This window comes from Aulonocara stuartgranti (assembly GCF_965226115.1).
Source record: "Aulonocara stuartgranti genome assembly, chromosome: 16".
Taxonomy (NCBI): Eukaryota; Metazoa; Chordata; class Actinopteri; order Cichliformes; family Cichlidae; genus Aulonocara; species Aulonocara stuartgranti.
The window spans coordinates 812,501-832,514 of record NC_138952.1 but is presented as its reverse complement, the minus strand read 5'-3'; the positions used below and the strand labels follow the sequence as shown (position 1 = coordinate 832,514).

Sequence of the window (20,014 nt, the reverse complement as noted above, 5' to 3'; positions counted from 1 at the left end):
TAGCGCTCCTCTAATGATCTATGGCACGTGGAACTTTGCTAGGATTCACGTCAGTGGCCGGAGAAGGCCATGGAAAAAGACTCCCTCGAAGCTTTCTGGCCAACTTTCAGGGAACTCAGGAGGGTGCTTTCCCTCACTGTGTGTAGTACAGGTGAAGCACTGCTGGTTTCAACTCAGGATATTGTTGGGTGGTGGAAGAAATTCTTCGAGGACCGCCTTAAGTTTAGTGACATGTCTTCTGTAGAGGAAGCAGAGTCTCTGGACTCGTCCATCACTGGGGGCGAAGTCACTGAGGCAGTTAAAAAACTCCTTGGGAGTTGGGAAGAGTTCCAGCCTTAAATGGAGGAGTTTAAGTGTCTCCAGACCTTCAGGAGTGAGGCGAGAGGGGAGCAGGAGATCGACTGGTGCTGCAGCTGCAGTGATGTGGATACCAGTCTGTCGTGGTGAAGAGAGAGCTGAGTCCAAAACCAAAGCTCTCAATTTACCGGTCGATCTTTCTGGGCATGTCCCACATGCTGGAAGAGAAGGCCATGGACAGGGAGGTCTGAGCTTCTCTGCTTAGGCTGCTGCCCCTGCGACCCGGCCTAGGATAAGTGGAAGAACACGGATGTATGGATGACCTGAAAAGTAGGCGCCAGGGATCTGTTCATTTTTAAAGACTAGAATACTCAATAAGACTTAGACTTAGTTCCTCCTACGCCGGGCAGCGCATCGGGCAGCTAGTGATCTCCATCGATGTCGGTCAGAAGCAACTGCTTCAGCTTCGTCCCAGGCAATGTCGACAGTTCTCAGATCGTCCATGAATGTTCGACGCCATGTGGTCTTTGGTCGGCCTTGCTTTCGCTTGCCAGTGCGTGGACGCCATGTCATGGCAATCTTAGCTGGGCGATGAGGGGGTAGGCGTAAAATATGGCCCGCAAAGCGGAAGCGCCTTTCTGCAACAACATCGGCTAATGGGCGGGTGCCTGCTCTTCGTAGGACCTCCTCATTTGTTATTCGGTCCCGGTAGGAAATTCTCAGGATTCGCCACAGGCCACGTTGTTGAAGCACGTTCAGGTGTTGAATAATTGCACTTGTTGAGCACCAGGTTTCACTAGCGTAAAGTGCAGTAGGGAAGACGATAGAGTTTAGTAGTCTGATCTTGACCCTTACATTCAGGGAGGTCGAGTTCCAAATAGGTTGGAGATGTCGCAGGACACCAACTGCCTTCCCTACTCTGGCGTCGACATCCCGATCAGAGACCCCGTCATTCGAGATGATGCTGCCAAGATATGTAAAATTCTCCACCTCTTCAGCACGTTGTTGGCTGATCATGACAGGAATGCGGGCATGTGCATAGCCAACTCGGAGTACCTTGGTTTTTTTGGCGGTGAGTCATAATCCAACTTTCGTCGCCTCCCTCTGCAGGGCCGCGGTCAACTTTTGGAGGTCTTCCTGAGTCGAGCCCAGCAGGGCGATGTCATCTGCGAAGTCCAAGTCAGTGAGATTACGTGCTTCGTGCCAGGGCACACCGATGCCAGCTTGGTCAACTGATCGTCGCATGATGAAGTCAATTACCAACAGGAAGAGGAAAGGGGATAGCATGCATCCTTGTCGGACTTGTCTTGAAGAAATATGTGCAGCCGTCATCTGTCCGGACGCAGCAACGGGAGTTGGAGTAGAGACAACGAAAGGCATCTACAAACTGCTGAGGGACTCCATAGTGGCGTAGGATAGCCCATAGAGTCGGCCGGTGGACGCTGTCAAAAGCCTTCTCGAAGTCAATGAAATTAATAGAAATCTTCCTTTGGTATTCCAATGTTTGTTCAATGATCATGCGGAGGGTGAAGATTTGCTCGACGCATGACCGGCCACTCTGAAACCCAGCCTGCTCTTCTCGCAATCGTTCGTTCACTGCGTGTCGTAGCCGATTCAAAAGAGCGAGGCAAAACACTTTCCCGGGTACTGACAGCAACGTGATGCCCCGCCAGTTGTTACAGTCACCCAAATCACCTTTTTTTGGAAGTTTGATGATGGTGCCTTTTGTCCAATCATCGGGTACATGTGATGTTGACCAGCAGGCGTTTAGGAGTCTTGTAAGGGCGGCTTCAAGATGGGGTCCATCATGCTTCAGCATTTCGGCGAGGATTTCGTCCAGGCCTGCGGCCTTTCCACTCTTGAGGAGTCGGATGTGATGGTGATGGTGATGGTGATTTGTCCAATATCGACAGGAAGAAGATCCATGGAAGGTGCCAGGTCTTCGGCCTCGAACCGTTGGGGTGGCTCAGGTTGGTTCAGAGTATCGCGGAAGTGTTCGACCCATCGTTGGTCTTGTTCAGCTGCAGTAAGGAGGACATGTCCATTTTTGTCTTGGATTGGAACACCGCGGCCACCACGAGCCCCAGTTAGATCTCGTACAATGCGATATAAGGTTCGGGTATCGTTCCGATCGGCTGCTTCTTGGGCTTCGATGCCTTTAGCTTCGATCCATTCACGCTTTTCACGCCGGCAGCTGCGTTTGACCTGTCGGGCAAGGTCTTGGTAGGTGGCCATGGCCCTCTCACGCTGGTGAGTCAAAGGCCACCTGGTCCCGAACTGACTTTGCCAAGCGACGTTGATCTGTAAGTTCCCATGAACGGTCGGAGATCCAGCGCTCCTTAAAGCCTCCCCGTCGGTGACCAATCTTCAATTCTGCTGCACCGACCACAGCCTCTTTTAGCTTATCCCAGAGTGTATCTGGATTTTTGTTGTTATTTCCTTCCGCAGCAAGGAGCTGGAAGCGGTTTCTCAATTCGAGTTGAAATTCCGCTGCCGTATTTGCGTCTTTTAGGCGTTGAACGTTAAAAGGACTTGGCCGCTGCAGTCGTGGTTGGAGGCTCTTCAGGTGAAGTTTACATTTGGCAATTAGCAGGTAGTGATCAGAGTCAATGTCGGCTCCACGCCACACTCTAACATCACTAATGGTGGATGCCCAGCGGGATGATATGCAGATGTAGTCGATCTCGCTTGTATATCCGCCACCGGGGGCCTTCCACGTCGCCTTGTGTATCCGATTGTGGCCGAAGAAGGTGTTCTTGATGGTCAGCCGGTTTGCCACACAGAACGAGATCAGCCGCCCACCGTTTTCATTTGTCATTGCTGCAATTCCAAACGGGCCGATAGCTGATTCCAGGCCGTCCCGGTTACTGCTTATTTACGCGTTGAAATCTCCGCCCACGATCAGCAAATCATGGATCCTGGAGCATCGCATAGAAACCATCTTGTCAGTATCGTCAGCCTCTTCTGTTGGAGCGTATACTTGAAGAATTGTGACTTTCACATGCCTAGCTTGGAAACGAGCCAAGATTAGGCGGTCTGAAATGGGCTTCCAGGCCAGCAATAATGTTGTTGCACGTTGCGAGAGGATGAAGCCCACGCCACGTACATGGTCTTGGGCATGGCCAGAGTAGAGCACCATCTTTCCATCACTAACCATCTTCCCGCTTCCTGCCCATCGCATTTCTGAGATGCCCAAGATGTCCATATGGTACGAGTCAAATTCATATAGAAGCTGGGCCAATTTACCTGTTTGGTACAGAGTCCGTACATTCCATATTCCATAGTCGATAATGAAATTCACTTGCTGTTTCCGTAGCAGTTGGAGTTTTTACAGGGTGGGGTTGCTAGCCCCACGCCCAACCCTCCTCCTTTCTCATCCGGGCTTGGGACCGGCAATAGCAGAGTTCAATAAGAACCTCCTCAAAACTGACTTTAATGGCAGATACAATATTTTATTTAAGCAAAGAGCTCAAACAGTTAATAATAATAATAATAATAATAATAATAATAATAATAATAATAGATTGCATTTATATAGCGCTTTTCGGGACCCCTCAAAGCGCTTTACAATACCACTATTCATTCACTCTCACATTCACACACTGGTGAAGGCTACAGTTGTAGCCACAGCTGCCCTGTATGGAATCAGAAGAGACGATCATAATCACAAATCAGTCAGATCGTTTTACAATTTAAAATAAAAAAAGTAAAACTAAAAAATTAAAGTAATGTAATCTAAACTGTTGCTAAATATCTACTGCCAGCTTTGATGAGTTTTTAGTCAGGAGAGAGAGAACACCTCAGCTGTAAATGAGTTCTGGCCTTAGCCACGCTGGATGAAATCCTTTCTGAGGAGAAACAAAACTTCTCAAATCTTCCTCTAACGACCGAGACTGTCCACAGTGAAAACAAGGCGAACCTTTCTATTTCTTCTTCTCTGCTCCACTTTCATCACATTGTGTTTGTTAGGAATTCTCTCTCACTTACTCAGAGAGTTAACTTCAGCTCATAATTTCTGGTGATTAAACTACACTAACTAATGGCTTTGATAAGCTTTAGAGAATAAAATATAAATTAACAGACACTGAAATTATCCCTCATTATCAGAACAATTTCCAACTTGCTGTGTTGCAGGTAAAGAGTGTTTAAATCTGTTATGATTAGCATCATGAAACATCTCTTTATCTGCTGCAACACACGTCTTAATTATTAATGACAAACATGTGTGTGAGGCAGCAACATTGCTCTGTACCGTAACATCATGATATCAACAACACTGGACATTTAAACCTGCGTTGGCAAAATCCATCCATCATCCATCCATCCATTATCCATCGTCCATCTGTAACACTTCCAGCTCTTCAAAAATCACAGACGCTCAGAAAGGTTAGCTTTTCACAGTTTATTCCTGCAGAAGACATAAAACACACTCAACAGGTGTCTTCTGATGGTACCAGCAATTGTATCTCCCTCACAGTGCAAACGCGCGCTGTCTTGACAGACTTACAATTAACTTTTTAATAAAGAAAAATTGGAAAATAATAATTTCTCCCATTTTACAGTCTGTCACACTGAACTTGTATACAAAAAAAAAAATCTTATGACTAATAAAAATCCATTTCACAACCGTATAAAACAAAATAACAGGTTACAGAAGTCTCAGTAAACAGTATCACCGGCTAATCATTGCCCTCTAGTGGACAAATTAACAATAGCGCATTACATCTTCACTTGCTTGTGCTTTACAGACAAAATGACTGTTTTTTTTTTTGTTTTGTTGTTTTGTTTTTTTGGCCTGTCCCGTTTGGCTCTTTTGCATCAGAATTGTTGTCTAAAGGCAAAGAAAGATGCCCAACAGATTTACTTTACCAAACTGACCATCCCAGCCTTGCCGTAATGGTCCATTTGATTCACCTTTTATTGTTTATTTTATTTTCACTTACTGAATACGGGACAGACTTGACTGGGGGAAAGAAGGGGAGAAAGAAAGAGGGAAAGAGAAACAGCTGAGAAGAGGGACGGGGGAGAAGGGCAAAAGACAAAAACCAACAGAACGGGCAGAGAAAAAAAAATGCATATATCAATCACCTGGATCACCTGCTGAGAAAGAAAAAAGAAAGCAAGCAGAAGAGAACAAGAGTAATAGAATAAACAACATCACAATGATATATGGGAATATAACAGTAAATACTAAATGTTAAACATTATTGTGCAGCACATAAGATCAACAGAACACAGTGTGCTTTGAGGTAGGAGCCAAAAAAGGTGTAGTTTGTGGGTGTGATCACCCGTGTGTACACCTGTGAGCATGGACGCGCTTGTTTTTTAAAAGGTTCCTTCATGTAATAATCTGCTAGAGGGTGTGGGGGGGCCACAGCCCCGTCCTCCAGGGCGTGAAGCAGGTATGGAGGAGATCAAAACTCCAGACATCCAGAGGCCCCCAGAACACAAGAGACCAAGGAAGACCAACAGAGGGGCAGCTGCGCCACTGTCCCGGAAAGAGCTGAGGAGAGTCCCAGATGAGGGCTCACTCAGCAGCCGCGGAGCAGAAGCCAGGGGGAGTTGCAGTGACGCGCCCGTGAGCTCCGCCGGCAGCCAGCTGCGCCTGAGTGACCGAGCCCCAGGCCGAGAGGCCGAGGGCACCCCACCTCCGAAGTGGCCCGAGCAAGCCCCAGGCTCCAGGCCCCGATAAGCGGCCGCCAAGGAGTGAGCCGGTGTGTACCTGGACGCCCATCCCCGGACACAAAGAACCACCAACGCACCGATGTCTGAGGGAGTCCGCCACTGGCAGGGGGAGTGGTGGTAGGTGGAGATAGGCCTCCAAACCTTGGAGGGCCTGAGATGTCCCCAGAGAGGTGGCGTCTGATACCCAACCTGACATATAGACACAGACATACAGGCACACACAGATACAAACATCCATTCCCACCCTCATGCTCTCATATGCACTCACTCCACACTCAACCAACGTGGAGACAGACATAAAGAGACGTTGTACACACGATCACACTCCCCAAGCGTACTCTACAAACCGGGTCTAGGTGCCCCCGCCCCTGGAGGGGGGAACTGCACCCAGACCCAGGTGGTGTTTCCCTTTTCCCTGCGGTGGGGGGAGGCAGACCGCCCCGACTCCGCAGCAGCAGGAAGGCTCCACACTCCAGACCGCAGTCGGACGGCCAACTCCTCCTCCTAGCCCCCCCGCTCCAGCAGGTCGCAGAGAATGGGGGTGAGAGAAGACTCCAAACCTCCCTCCACCCGCTCATTGTAATGTTGATGCATGTGTGTTCTAAGGTGCATTTAAAACCCAGGAGGGCATGGAGCTACCTGCCAGAGAGCAGCAGGTAAGCGCATGGTCCCTCCTGCTAGCCCTCAATGTCTACGTGTATTTAAAATTGAGAGGTGGGCAACGACGCCAGGGGTGGGGTGTACACCCTGATGGTACTTTGGACTCCGTGTATCGTGCAATGTCTAAGTTGTGGGATAAAATTGAGGCAGAGGCAGCCAGAAGGGGACGGGGGGGGGGGGGGGGGGGTAGCCTCCTCTGCACCCTGGTGACATACCCCTACTCCAAGGCCCTGCATGTGTGGGTGGTTGTGGTGGAGCGGGAAGAGGGAGGCAGCTGGAGATGGGGAGGGAAGGAAGGGAGGGGCAAGTGACCCCTCCCTGGGGCCAGCTCCCCCGCTGACCCCACTCAACAGGTGTCTTCTGATGGTACCAGCAATTGTATCTCCCTCACAGTGCAAACGCGCGCTGTCTTGACAGACTTACAATTAACTTTTTAATAAAGAAAAATTGGAAAATAATAATTTCTCCCATTTTACAGTCTGTCACACTGAACTTGTATACAAAAAAAAAAATCTTATGACTAATAAAAATCCATTTCACAACCGTATAAAACAAAATAACAGGTTACAGAAGTCTCAGTAAACAGTATCACCGGCTAATCATTGCCCTCTAGTGGACAAATTAACAATAGCGCATTACATCTTCACTTGCTTGTGCTTTACAGACAAAATGACTGTTAATAAGCTCACGTACCTGCAGAAGACATAAAACACACTCAACAGGTGTCTTCTGATGGTACCAGCAATTGTATCTCATACAATGTAAAACAACATCACAAAAAGCACAGAAAAACAGTAAATCCAAACACATTTCCTGCTATGCGCAGCAACCACTAGGGGGCTGACAAAAGCTTACTGCCAAAGAGCATAAATACGGCAGAAACACTGTTTAACAGCAACCAGCCTTTGTTTCGGTTACACAGAAACTTTCTAACATCAATATGAACCTATATGCATCGACATGTACAACTTATGTACCAACATTCACACCAGAAACCATAAAAATGCCAGAGCCTTTCATTACAGAACTTACCCTCACAGTGCAAACGCGCGCTGTGAGGAGCGGAAGCCTTAGCAGCTTCTAAACACTAGGGTGAGATCCGGTTTCTTGGTTTTCAAAATAAAATAAAATAAAAAAAAAGATAAAATTTACACTTAAAATAATAATTAAGAACAGGTAAGTGCATGTTTTTCCAGATGTATTTGTAACTCCGTTACACATCCCTCCATCCATCCATCTATCCATCATCCATCCTTTTCCTCTAATCCATTTTCAGAGTTGCTGCAGGTGCACATTAGAAGAAAACTTAGGAAAATAATACTAAAATACATGATTATTGTTACTCTTACTAGAGTAATTTTTAAAAATCCTCTGATAAGCATCCTCTAAAAGGGTTTAAAGTTGCCCATTGTTTTCTGTCTTCTTGCTGCAGCAGATGGGCACTAGCAGAACAGTCTGTGTTCAGTACACATAGAAGGCCACTAGATGGCAGAATAGACAGACACGGGGATGATAGGAGGGGAGGAAGAGGAGGTATGAGGCAGCTCTGCAGGAGAGATGAGGAAGATAGCTCAGTCAATGATCAGTTTATTATCAGGTCAACAGGTTAATTCATGGATGTAAACAGGAAGTGATGTCAGTGTCCTCGCCTCTGGCCCTCGAAACTTCAAAGAAAATTTGAAGAACGCGAGTACAGACATTCACCACATTAGTGATGATAAGCTCTGATTTGGATTAAAAAAGCAGATAGAAGAAGACTTCTATTAATGAAGAAATCAGAAGAAATCAGTTGCAGCTGAGGACAGCACTCCCACCTTCACAGGAAGGGTAAGAGACCAACAGAGACAGACAGAGTCACACAGAGACAGTTTAGTGCTTATCAGTGTGATGATAGATGTGACTGAACCTGAGGAAACTAAGATCTGCTGTTTTTCTGCTGGAAAATAAATCATGTAGTAAAAAATGACAACTGAGTGAAAGACTAAAAGTAAATGAAACCTTTAATTTTGGGGACAGACAGCTCCTCTACCATCCACCAGGAGGAGCTGCAGCATCTATTGCCCTGTCGTGTTCGGGGTGGGGGACAGAACTACTTCACTATGCAGTCCTGTCGGCGGCTCAGACTGATGTTTCCATCGGTCTCTGAGTCAAACCGAGCTCCTACACTCACTCGCTCATTCACTTCATTTACTAATGTGTATGTGCCCAGAAATAGTCTCACTCTGCACAAAGAGAAAGAGTGCAAGAAAAATTATGCAAACTGTGTGAAATGTGCACACTGATTAGTTTTGCTCTCATAGTTATGGATCTGCTAGTGCATAGGTGTCAAACTCTGGCCCGCGGGCCAAATTTGGCCCGTAGCCTAATTACATTTGGCCCGCGAAGCCATACAAAATTACTATTAGAGCTGGTCTGCTGGTATTATACAGTTCATGTACTGCTAATACTACAATTCCCAGAATGTTCTGTTGGTGTTTTGGCACGTCAGTCACGACAGGACCCATTAGCACCCTCTCCTCTGTTGACCATAGTCATAGCAACCATGCAAATATTGCCATGCTACCTATCCCAAAATGGCAGAAAGAAAGGCAGAAAACAGGAGCTTTCTGGACAGGTGGGAGAATATGATGAAAATTTGATAAATGATAAAATGATAAAATTTAATTCAGAAGGCTGCAAATACAATTTTTATTTAAGAAATGAATTCCACTGATGTGTTTTTTAATTGGAATTTCGATTTTGCATATGTGCAATATTAAGTTATATATACGTTTATATAAGTTATATATTGTTTAGTATTGAGCTTTGCTTGTTTCATATTCAGTTTTTCAGACTCAAACTTGTTTGTCCTGAGTCCTGAGCAGCTCGTTCAGCAGTGGACTTTTACACCCACAGTGTAGGAAGGAGTGCTTACAGCAGCTGTCAGACGCTATAATGCAGTTTAAAAAATTCTTTTGGTCATCTTACTCACCAGCCTGTTTGTTTACTGTACATTTTATAGATAGCTCTGTAGATTTTCTCAATTTTTCTATACATATTCTGTACCTGTATATATGAACTTTGGCTGCCTATATTTATAGGACCTTGTGTCTTCCTTTTATATTTTATTTTCCTGTGCTGTAAGAGCTCTGGAACACCGAAATTTCTCATCTGTGGGATAATAAAGGTTTATTCTATTCTATTCTATTCTATTCTATTCTATACCTTGAGTACATTTCTGACCCTGTACTTGAGTAAAGAAGAATCATAAGTACTTTAAGGAGTATTTTCTAACAAAAGTATCTGTAATTCTACTTAAATGCAGAATGCAAGGACTTGTGCCACATATGGTATTTTACTTCCTTGCTAACAGGAAGTGGTGAAGCTGAAGGTGTCTCACTGCTCAAACTGATGTTCAGTCAGCATCCGGACGACATGAAGACTCCAGCTGTCTCTCTGCTCCTCGGTGAGTCAAACACAGCTCCTACATCCACCCATCCATCATCATCCACCCATCATCCATCCATCCACTGACTGAGGAACCAGAGTGAGTCCAGGTCCAGTTGAAGGACAGTTGATGAATGAATGCTGGGAGTTTTTGGTTTCTTTAAATGAGCGTGAAGCAGCTGATCCACCTGACCTTCAGTGACCTCTGACCTTTACTGACCTGTGTCCTGTTGCAGGTGTGTGTGTGCTGCTGCTGTCTGCACTGGCTGTTTCTGCAGGTGAGTTGAAGTGAAAACAATCAGAGACTCCAAAAGATCACAAATACATTTACTGTGTGTCTGTGCTCAGTCTCTCTGCAGGTCAGTCCAAACCTCCAGCAGATCTTCAAAAATTACGCTTCTTCTGTGTCTCTGAGTTGTGTTGATGATGAAGGAGAGACAGCTGATGGATGGCTGGTGAAGAGGACTGGAAGAGGATACACTGTGGACTGCAGAGCAGATGCTTCAGCCTTTTGGAGGAAGTTTGATTCTTTCTGTGTTCTCGACATGTCTGATTCCTTTAATGGGATTTTCTTCTGTGAAAACTCATCTGGACAGCAGAGCAATGAAGTCTCCATCAATGTAACAGTAACAAGCTGTAAGCTGCTCCCACCTGTCTCTATATGTCTGTATGACTCTGATCTGTTGGTGTACCTTTGTCTCTACATCACTCTGTGTGTGTCTCTGTTGATCAGGGTTTGGTACAATCCTGGAGATCCCTGCACTTCCTGTGAGGGCAGGAAGTAATGTCACTCTTCGATGCAGACATAAATTCCTGAGTCGTGAATATAATCACAGATATTCAGCTGAATTCTACTTTAAAGGAAGTCGTGTTGTTTCTGAACATCAATCAGAGCTCCTCATCACTAATGTCCAGAAATCTGATGAAGGTTTCTACTCATGTTTGGTTGATCAACATTGGAGATCTCCTCAGAGCTTTTTGAGGGTCAGAGGTCAGCACACTGACAGCACTTCCTATTTAAAGACATGAACTACAGACCTGATAAAAGACTAATCACTAACTAAACCACAATTCTCTCTCCTGCAGAGTCTGATCCCAGTACAGCTCTCCCTTCTCCTCCTCCGACTGCCTCTTCCACTCCTCCTCCTCCACTTTCTCTCAGTCATACTCAGTTCAAATTCTTGTGTTATCTACTGGCCTTCTGTCCATACTGTATCTCTGCTGGTCTGCTGATGTACATCTGCTGCAGCAGGAAGTTGGAAAACAAGCCAGCCATCACCATGGAGATGACCCAGAACAATGGAGGCGGTGACAAACTGGATGAAGAGTGGGAGGTCATCAGTGATGATGTCACCACCGAGCGTTATGTCTGAGCTTTTGTTTGAATAGTAGATGATCCTGAGTGTTCATGGATTCATGTGTTCTTCAGGGTTGTAGAAGTGGGGCTTTCACTTGGTGTTGGATCTTAGTGCAGTAATGTAACACGCATAGCGGTGTTTTGTGTAGCTTATCAGTGTAGCCAGTTAATTACAAACTTTACATAACAACTTATAATGTAATCTTCATGTTCTTTATCCAAAGCACATGCTCTGTGTATCTGTGTACTCGCTAATTTATATTCACAGTATTCACTCACTGTGTCTTTAGGGATTTGCTAGCTTAGATTGTAGCCAACTAGCTAGCAGCATGGCCTTTTCACCTGTCCCTCCTGCACGTTCCTACTCAGGCGTAGGTCCCAAGCAGCCACGGAAACAGGGTGGCTGGGTGACGGTGAGGAGGAAGCATAGTCCTAAACAGAAGCCCCAGGTACACCACCAACCCGTTTATGTGTCTAACCGTTTTTCCCCACTCGGCGACACACCCGCCGGGGGTCAAACTCTGGTAATTGGCGATTCTGTTCTCAGACATGTGAAGCTAGAGACACCGGCAACCATAGTCAATTGTCTTCCAGGGGCCAGAGCAGGCGACATTGAAGGAAATTTAAAACTGCTGGCTAAGGGTAAACGTAAATTCAGTAAAATCATAATTCACGTCGGCAGAAATGACACCCGGTTACGCCAATCGGAGGTCACTAAAATCAATATTGAATTGGTGTGCAACTTTGCTAAAACAATGTCGGACTCTGTAGTTTTCTCTGGTCCCCTCCCCAATCAGACCAGGAGTGACATGTTTAGCCGCATGTTCTCCTTAAATTGCTGGCTGTCTGAGTGGTGTCCCAGAAACGATGTGGGCTTCATAGATAATTGGCAAACCTTCTGGAGGAAACCTGGTCTTGTTAGGAGAGATGGCATCCATCCCACTTTGGATGGAGCAGCTCTCATTTCTAGAAATATGGACAAATTTATTAAACCCCCCAAAATATGATTATCCAGAGTTGGGACCAGGAAGCAGAGTTGCAGTCTTACACGCCTCTCTGCAGCTTCTCTCCTCCTGCTACCCCCCAAAAACCCATCCGCTTAGAGCAGGGCTCTAGAGTGTGACCAATTTCTCAATGGTGCGACTAAAAAACATACCGCATAGGTGCGACCAGCTATTCGAGTAGACAAAAAAAGGTCTCAGCAACTCTGAAAGTCTCTGTGTGGCCAACAGCAGAGAGGGCGGGACCTCTGAGACGCCCAAGGTAAGATGTTCAGATATTGAGATGTTCAGTTCGAAGCCTTTGAGCCATTTTTAATTTACACTTTCTTTTTATTTTATATATCTTGAGATATTTTAAATGTAAATTTGAGTTCAGTGAAGCACTTTAAGCACAAGAACTTTTTCAGTACCGTATTTTTAGGCCTATAAGATGCACTTAAAATCCTTTCATTTCCTCAAAAGTGTCTTATGTATGAATTCTGGTTGTGCTTACTGACCTCGAACCGGTTTTATGTGCTACACGGCGCTCTAAAATCTGTCAAAAATGTTTTAGTATGACTTTGCTAAGCTATGAAGCTGCACCGCTTGATGGATTGTTGGAGCATTACGGCTGCTGTAGTCAGGAGCCTCACGGAGTAATACATACCGTGCTTCAACGTAATATTAACGTATTGTGTGTGTATAAGGACCCGAAAATGGCTCCAGTTAAGAGACATGCTTACGAAGCACATTTATCAGTCACTCAGTAGAACATGGGAATGGAGCAGCTGCCAAAGAATTCAACATTACTGAATCAATGGTACGGAAGTGGAGGAAGCAAGAAGAATGAGTTGAGTAAAGTCTGACTTATTTGACTGTTTGGTTTTGCTTACGGTAACTTATCTTTCTTGTAGAAATGTGCTCCAAATAAAGAACTTTGTGTTGACAAGACTGTTAGTTAATCATTTACAAATCAATATTGTCTGTATGGACAGCAATAAAAAAAAGTGAACGTGTAAAGCTGCGGTGTTAAGCAATGTGGTTGAAAAATTTGGGTTCACCTAACTTTTGAACTGGTGCACCTAAGAAGAAAACATTAGGCACACCAGTGCAAACCGTGGCAAAAAGTTAGTTAGAGCCCTGCTTAGCGACTGTGTCAGCTCCCAAACAGACAAAACACAAACTAAAACTAAAGACCATCATTTTTTAAACATAAAAAATCACAAAGAAAGAACAATACAGTATCCACATCTGATCTAAAGAGTAAAACAGTGAAATGTGGATTATTAAATAGTTAGATCCAAGATGGCGGCGCGTGAACAACGCGAGGCTCAGTGTCTCTCCAGAATCTGCTATTTAGCGGTTTTTTTATCTACTTTTAACTGGATTATTCGTCCAGAATTGCTGTGCGTTGCTGACCTACAGCAGACAAGAGCTTCTGGACATCTGGACTCACAACTCCAACAGTTTTATCGCCGATCTCCGACTCATCCCAGAGATCTCCAGAACACCGGAGGCTGCCCACTCTCCCCGGCTGGGCGGAAGTGCACGCAGACGGCGCCGAGATCGTAAACAAAGGCGAGGTAGGCGCGGAGGGCTACGGGCTAAGCTAAAGCTAACACCACACCGGCTGCCTTTACCCAGTATTTTTCTCGCCAATGTCCGTTCTCTGGCAAACAAAATGGATGAGATACAGCTCTCCATCACTAACAACAGACGGATTATGGACTCAAATGTCATGTTTTTCACCGAAACATGGCTGAACAACAGCTGCCCGGACAATGCTATCGAGTTAGCAGGACGCCACACACACCGAGCCGACAGGCTAGCAGATGACTCCGGCAAGACCAGAGGTGGAGGTTTGTGCATTTATATTAACAATGCTTGGTGCATGAACTCCACTACTACTGAGAGTCACTGCTCACCTAATGCGGAGTTTTTAATGGTCAAATGCAGACCTTATTATCTCCCCAGAGAACTCACTTCGATCATACTCACTGCCGTGTATATACCCCCCGACGCTAATGCTAGGTTGGCCATGAAAGAACTTTCTGCAGCCATTAACAAACACCAGAATAAACACCCCGAGGCTGCTTTTATTGTTGCTGGCGACTTCAACCACACCAACTTAAAGACAGTCCTCCCCAGATTCCACCAACATGTCTCCTGCCACACCAGAGGAGACAAGACTTTAGACCATGTGTATTCCAACCTGGCTGGAGCCTACAAAGCCACACCCCTCCCCCACATTGGACAATCGGACCATCTCTCCCTGTTGCCTCACACCACGGTATTCACCACTCATCCAACGTGTGAAACCTGCTGTGAGGACAATTAAAGTGTGGCCAGAGGGGACAGACGCAGTGCTCCAGGACAGATTTAAAAACACAGACTGGAATATGTTCACCCACACAGACCTGGACCAGTACGCCTCATCTGTACTGGATTACATCTCCAAAACCACAGACAGTGTCACCACCCAGAAACGGATCACCATGTACCCCAACCAGAAGCCTTGGATGAACCGGGATGTTCGTCTCCTCCTGAAGGCCCGCAACACTGCCTTTAGGTCAGGAGATGCACACGCCTACAGTACAGCCAGGGCTAATCTAAAGAAGAGCATCAAAAAAGCCAAACACCATTACAAAAAGAAGGTAGAAGAACACTTCTCCAACTCCAACCCCCGACGCATGTGGCAAGGACTCCAGACCATCACAGACTACAGGACCACCAAACCCTCCCCCGCATCCTCTGATGTCTCCTTCCTCAACGAGCTCAACAACTTTTATGCTCGTTTTGAGCGAGGGAACCCCACAACCACAACCAAAGCAGACATGATGCCAGACCACCAACCTATGACTCTCTCCCCCACCGATGTAGGAGCGGTGCTGAGCAGGATCAATGTCCACAAGGCTGCAGGCCCTGATGGCATCCCCGGGCGTGTTCTCAGAGCGTGTTCTGGGGAGCTTGCAGGAGTGCTCACAGACATATTCAATCTGTCCTTGGCCCACGCTGTGGTACCGGCCTGCTTCAAATCCACCTCCATCGTCCCGATACCCAAAAACTCCAACCCATCTTGCCTCAATGATTACCGCCCAGTAGCACTCACCCCCATCATCACTAAGTGCTTAGAGCGACTGGTCCTAGCACACTTCAAATCCTGTCTCCCCCCCACCCTGGACCCCCACCAATTCGCATACCGCCGGAACAGGAGCACAGAGGATGCAGTCTCCATCGCAATGCACTCTGTCCTCTCACACCTGGACAACAACAACACCTACGCCAGAATGCTGTTTATAGACTTCAGTTCAGCATTCAATACAATCCACCCCTCACAACTCATCAGGAAACTGACAGACCTGGGTATCAGTTCCCTCATCTGCAAATGGTTACTGGACTTCCTGACCAACCGCCCCCAACATGTCCGGCTGGATAACCGCTGCTCATCTACCATCACAATGAACACCGGTGTACCACAAGGTACACCTGCTGATGGTTCCAACACCATCATTAAGTTTGCAGATGACACCACGGTGATTGGCCTCATCAGTGACAACGATGAGGCCGCCTACAAGGAGGAGGTGGATCGTCTGGCTGAGTGGTGCGACAGAAACAACCTGCTGCTTAACACCGAGAAGACCAAGGAGCTCATCGTGGACTACAGGAGGAATGCTGACCCACATCCACCCATCCACATTAAGGGGACGGCTGTGGAGCGTGTGAGCAGCTTCAAGTTCCTGGGAGTCCACATCTCCGAGGATCTCACCTGGACGACCAACTGCTCCAAGCTGGTCAAGAAGGCTCACCAGCGCCTCTTCTTCTTGAGGACTCTGAGGAAGAACCACCTGTCCTCAGACATCCTGGTGAACTTCTATCGCTGCACCATCGAGAGCATCCTGACCAACTGTATAACAGTCTGGTACGGGAACTGCTCTGCCTCGGACCGGAAGGCGTTGCAGAGGGTCGTGAAAACTGCCCAGCGCATCGCCGGAGCACCACTTCCTGCCATAAAAGACATCTACAGGAAGCGGTGTCTGAAAAGGGCTGGGAAAATCATCAAAGACCCCAGTCACCCATCACATGGACTCTTCACCCTCCTGCCCTCTGGGAGGCGCCACAGGAGCCTCCGGACTAAGACCACCAGGTACCGGAACAGCTTCTTCCCCACAGCTGTCAGACTCCTGAACTCTGCCTCCTGACATCTGACCCACGTTAAACTCATGGACTGAACATACACACACCCACAATGGACAACTGTACCCTCAAACACAATAATAACATGGACTGAACCACCACTCACAACCACTAGCACTTTATATAGCCTCTGTAGAAACTATCTACACCCTCACTTATCTTAACTGCACTACTGTATAGCTCTGTGTAAATAATCATTCTGTACATTCGATAATTTTTAATCCTACAACTGTTTACAACTTGCATAGTTCCCATTTCTGTATAGCTGTATATCCCAGATTCTGTAAAGTTATTTATTTCATATTCTGTATAGTTTTTCATATTTATATCCTGTTCATATCCTGTACATAGCTTGTACTCACTACAGCCTGTACATACTTATAGTTATAGAATATTCACAACATACTTCATACCGTGTACATTATAACATACCATAATAGACCCATTTCTGTAATATACTCACATATCTATATTATTGCTAATATATATTGTAATATATCTATATCACTAAAGCACTTCTGGATGGATGCAAACTGCATTTCGTTGCCCTGTACCTGTGCATGTGCAATGACAATAAAGTTGAATTCTATTCTATTAGGTCTCTCTCCTCCAAGTCCCTGTCAGTACATGACTTAATAATTGATCAACAAATCGATTTACTCTGCCTTACAGAAACCTGGTTGCAGCAGGATGATTATGTTAGTTTAAATGAATCAACACCCCCGAATCATTCTAACTACCAGAAATCTCGAAGCACAGGCCGAGGGGGAGGTGTGGCAGCAATTTTTCACACCAGCCTATTAATCAACCAAAGACCCAGAAAGACTTTTAATTCATTTGAAAGTCTGATGCTTAACATTGTCCACCCCAGCTGTGAAACTCAGAAACCAGTCTTACTTGTTATCATCTATCGTCCACCTGGGCCTTACACAGAGTTTCTGTCTGATTGCTCAGACTTTTTATCTGGTTTAGTCCTGAGCTCAGATAAAATAATTATTGTGGGTGATTTTAACATCCATGTAGATGCTAAAAATGACAGCCTCAACATGGCATTTAATCTGTTATTAGACTCAATTGGCTTCTCTCAAAATGTAAAAGAACCCACCCACCACTTTAATCACACTCTAGATCTTGTTTTAACATATGGCATAGAAACTGAACATTTAACAGTGTTTCCTGAAAACCCTCTCCTGTCTGATCATTTCCTGATAACATTTACATTTACAATAATTGATTACACAGCAGTGGAGAGTAGACTTTATCACAGTAGATGTCTTTCTGAAAGCGCTGTAACTAAGTTTAAGAATATAATCCACCCACTGTTATCATCTCCAATGCCCTGTACCAACACAGAGCAGAGCAGCTATCTGAACGCTGCTCCAACAGAGGTCGATCATCTTGTTAATAATTTCACCTCCTCACTACGTACGACTCTGGATACTGTAGCTCCGGTGAAAACTAAGGCCTCAAACGCATCAGCATCAGCTCTTCTCTGACAGCATGGTGGGAGTTTCTAAAATTGACGGAGTCTTCATTAATCCCATGCAAACGTACACCTATCTGGAACACCCTGACATATTACAAAACAATAATATGATAAACTTTCCAGATTGGAGTGGTAAAGGAATCAAATATTTAGAACATATACTAGAAGGAACAGAATTTATTTCATTTGACGGACTAGTTACACAATATGGGATCAACAAGAAAAGATTTTTAGAATATCAACAGTAAAAAAGTAAAAAGTAAAAAAGAAATTTAAACCGGGTCAAGTTGAACTACAAACACCACCAAGTGTGGTTCAATTTCTTACTCTTAAAACCCCCAAATTACTATCCAAAATATACAGAATGCTTTCTAAAACAGATGAATCAATATCACTTCCTATTGCAAAATGGGAAGCGGATTTATCAGTTAACTTAGACCAAAACTTCTGGTCTCAGATTTGCTTAAAAACCTTTCATCTAATTAGAAATCCCAGTCTTCAATTAATTCAATACAAAATATTACATAGAGTGCACTATACAGGTCATCGGATGTTCAAGATGGGCTTTACGTCTACCAACAACTGCTCACACTGCCAAACCAATTCACCGGACAATTATATCCACGCTCTTTGGTACTGTCCACTGTTAGGTATTTTAGCACTACGGTTAGCATTTACTGGATATTGTTTTATAGTGACATTATACAGGAAAACTCTGTCATTCAATAAGGCCCCTTTGTTTTAGTTATTTTTCTCTTTGACCCAAGAATTGATGTGTGAGAATCACAGGCTGGTACAAGGTTGAAATACCACAGAGATCACTCCCTCAGCTACATTAGTTTCTTAATCTTTTAGACGCCTGTTGAAGGCCAAATGGTTTGTTTCAGATTTCACTAATGTAAGAACTCTTTGTTTTGTGCCTTGAAAATATGTCGCTGAGATAATCACAATTGTAGCTGAACTGATAAACTACACAAAGGATGCTTCTTCACCCATGGGCAGGAAGACGCTGCCTTATCTTGGTCTGTACTGGTTTAAACTGATAATCTGCTGTCTCATGAATTTTACCCTCTATATAAACTGTTGTACTTGTGAATAAAGTTGAGTCAATTTGGGAAGACAATCTGAAGCAGTCTCTGTTTTCTTGTTCTCCCAAGCTGCTCCCGAGCTCGTACTAACACGCTGAATGGCATGCTTGAATATTACTTGAGAATATATTTGACTGTGTTACAGACTAAGGGACATTCTCTGCTGATAGGTGAAGGTACATTCTCTGCTGATAGACGTCCACGCCTCGGAGGAAGTCGATCCACGGATTAGGCCTTGGAAACCGTTTCCTTCATCCACCAGTGCAGAAGTTTTGGCGCGAGATATGTGAAGACTTATCGAAGTGTCTGAAATGTAACATTCCAACTTCCCCCTTAGTGTGTTTGTTGGGTAGCTTAGATAATGTCACTTCAGAAAAGAATATAGCCCATATGGTTTTCACTGCCCTATGCATAGCCAAGAAAACAGTCCTCATGAACTGGAAAAATAAAAATAATCTTAATTCTAACCAATATAGAAATTATCTATTAGATTACATTAGTCTTGATACAGCCTCTGCCACCACATCAGATCAATTGCTCTGGGCTCCTTTGATTACCTCCATCACCTAGTGGGGGTGGGTGGTCATAGTTTTGTCCCGCCTTCACTGTTGTGATTAGTGTGGGGGTAGGGACAGGCTTAGGGCGTCAGGGGGTTCCCCAGGAGCATCTTCCTTGGGGGGCTCAACCCGGGGTAGCGGTCATGGCCTATTAAGGGCTCTGTTGGCTCTTAGGTGACGGTTTCCTCGTGGCTGCGTGCAGTGGGGCTAGGGGAGGGTCTGTACTGATGGACGTGGGTTACTGACCTGGTAGCCTGGCTGCCCCTGGGTGGGTCCGGGACGGG

The 20,014-nt window shown here is 45.4% G+C and overlaps 2 protein-coding genes across 3 annotated transcripts in view; both read left to right on the top strand.

The window, feature by feature from the left end:
- Positions 1-17,172, top strand: part of LOC309691516 (uncharacterized protein) — a gene marked incomplete at its 5' end in the record, with an annotated part of 38,183 nt that extends 21,011 nt beyond the window's left edge. The window contains one exon of the mRNA XM_082509236.1: positions 16,053-17,172. Within this exon, the coding sequence (XP_082365362.1) occupies positions 16,053-16,604 (552 nt within the window). The 3' untranslated portion in view covers positions 16,605-17,172. The remainder of the gene's footprint in view (positions 1-16,052) is intronic.
- Positions 10,030-13,354, top strand: LOC309690207 (uncharacterized protein). 2 transcript variants are annotated; one of them, XR_014271664.1, is made up of 5 exons: positions 10,030-10,168; positions 10,305-10,346; positions 10,417-10,704; positions 10,802-11,059; positions 11,155-13,354. XR_014271664.1 is itself a non-coding variant. In XM_082507130.1 (5 exons), the coding sequence occupies exons 1-5, from the start codon at positions 10,057-10,059 to the stop codon at positions 11,439-11,441; spliced, it is 906 nt and encodes a 301-aa protein (XP_082363256.1). In that variant the 5' UTR covers positions 10,053-10,056; the 3' UTR covers positions 11,442-13,354. The 2 variants fall into 2 exon arrangements, 1 of the variants encoding a protein (XP_082363256.1); XM_082507130.1 differs by having other exon boundaries at positions 10,053-10,087.
- Positions 17,173-20,014: the final 2,842 nt, after the last annotated feature.

Bases quoted from the DNA above. Each gene is read 5' to 3' on its own strand.
- LOC309690207 (XM_082507130.1), top strand. From the start codon at position 10,057: ATGAAGACTCCAGCTGTCTCTCTGCTCCTCG. The intron at 10,347-10,416 runs GTGAGTTGAAGT...GTCTGTGCTCAG, and splicing joins TGCACTGGCTGTTTCTGCAG to TCTCTCTGCAGGTCAGTCCA. The intron at 11,060-11,154 runs GTCAGCACACTG...TCTCTCCTGCAG, and splicing joins GAGCTTTTTGAGGGTCAGAG to AGTCTGATCCCAGTACAGCT.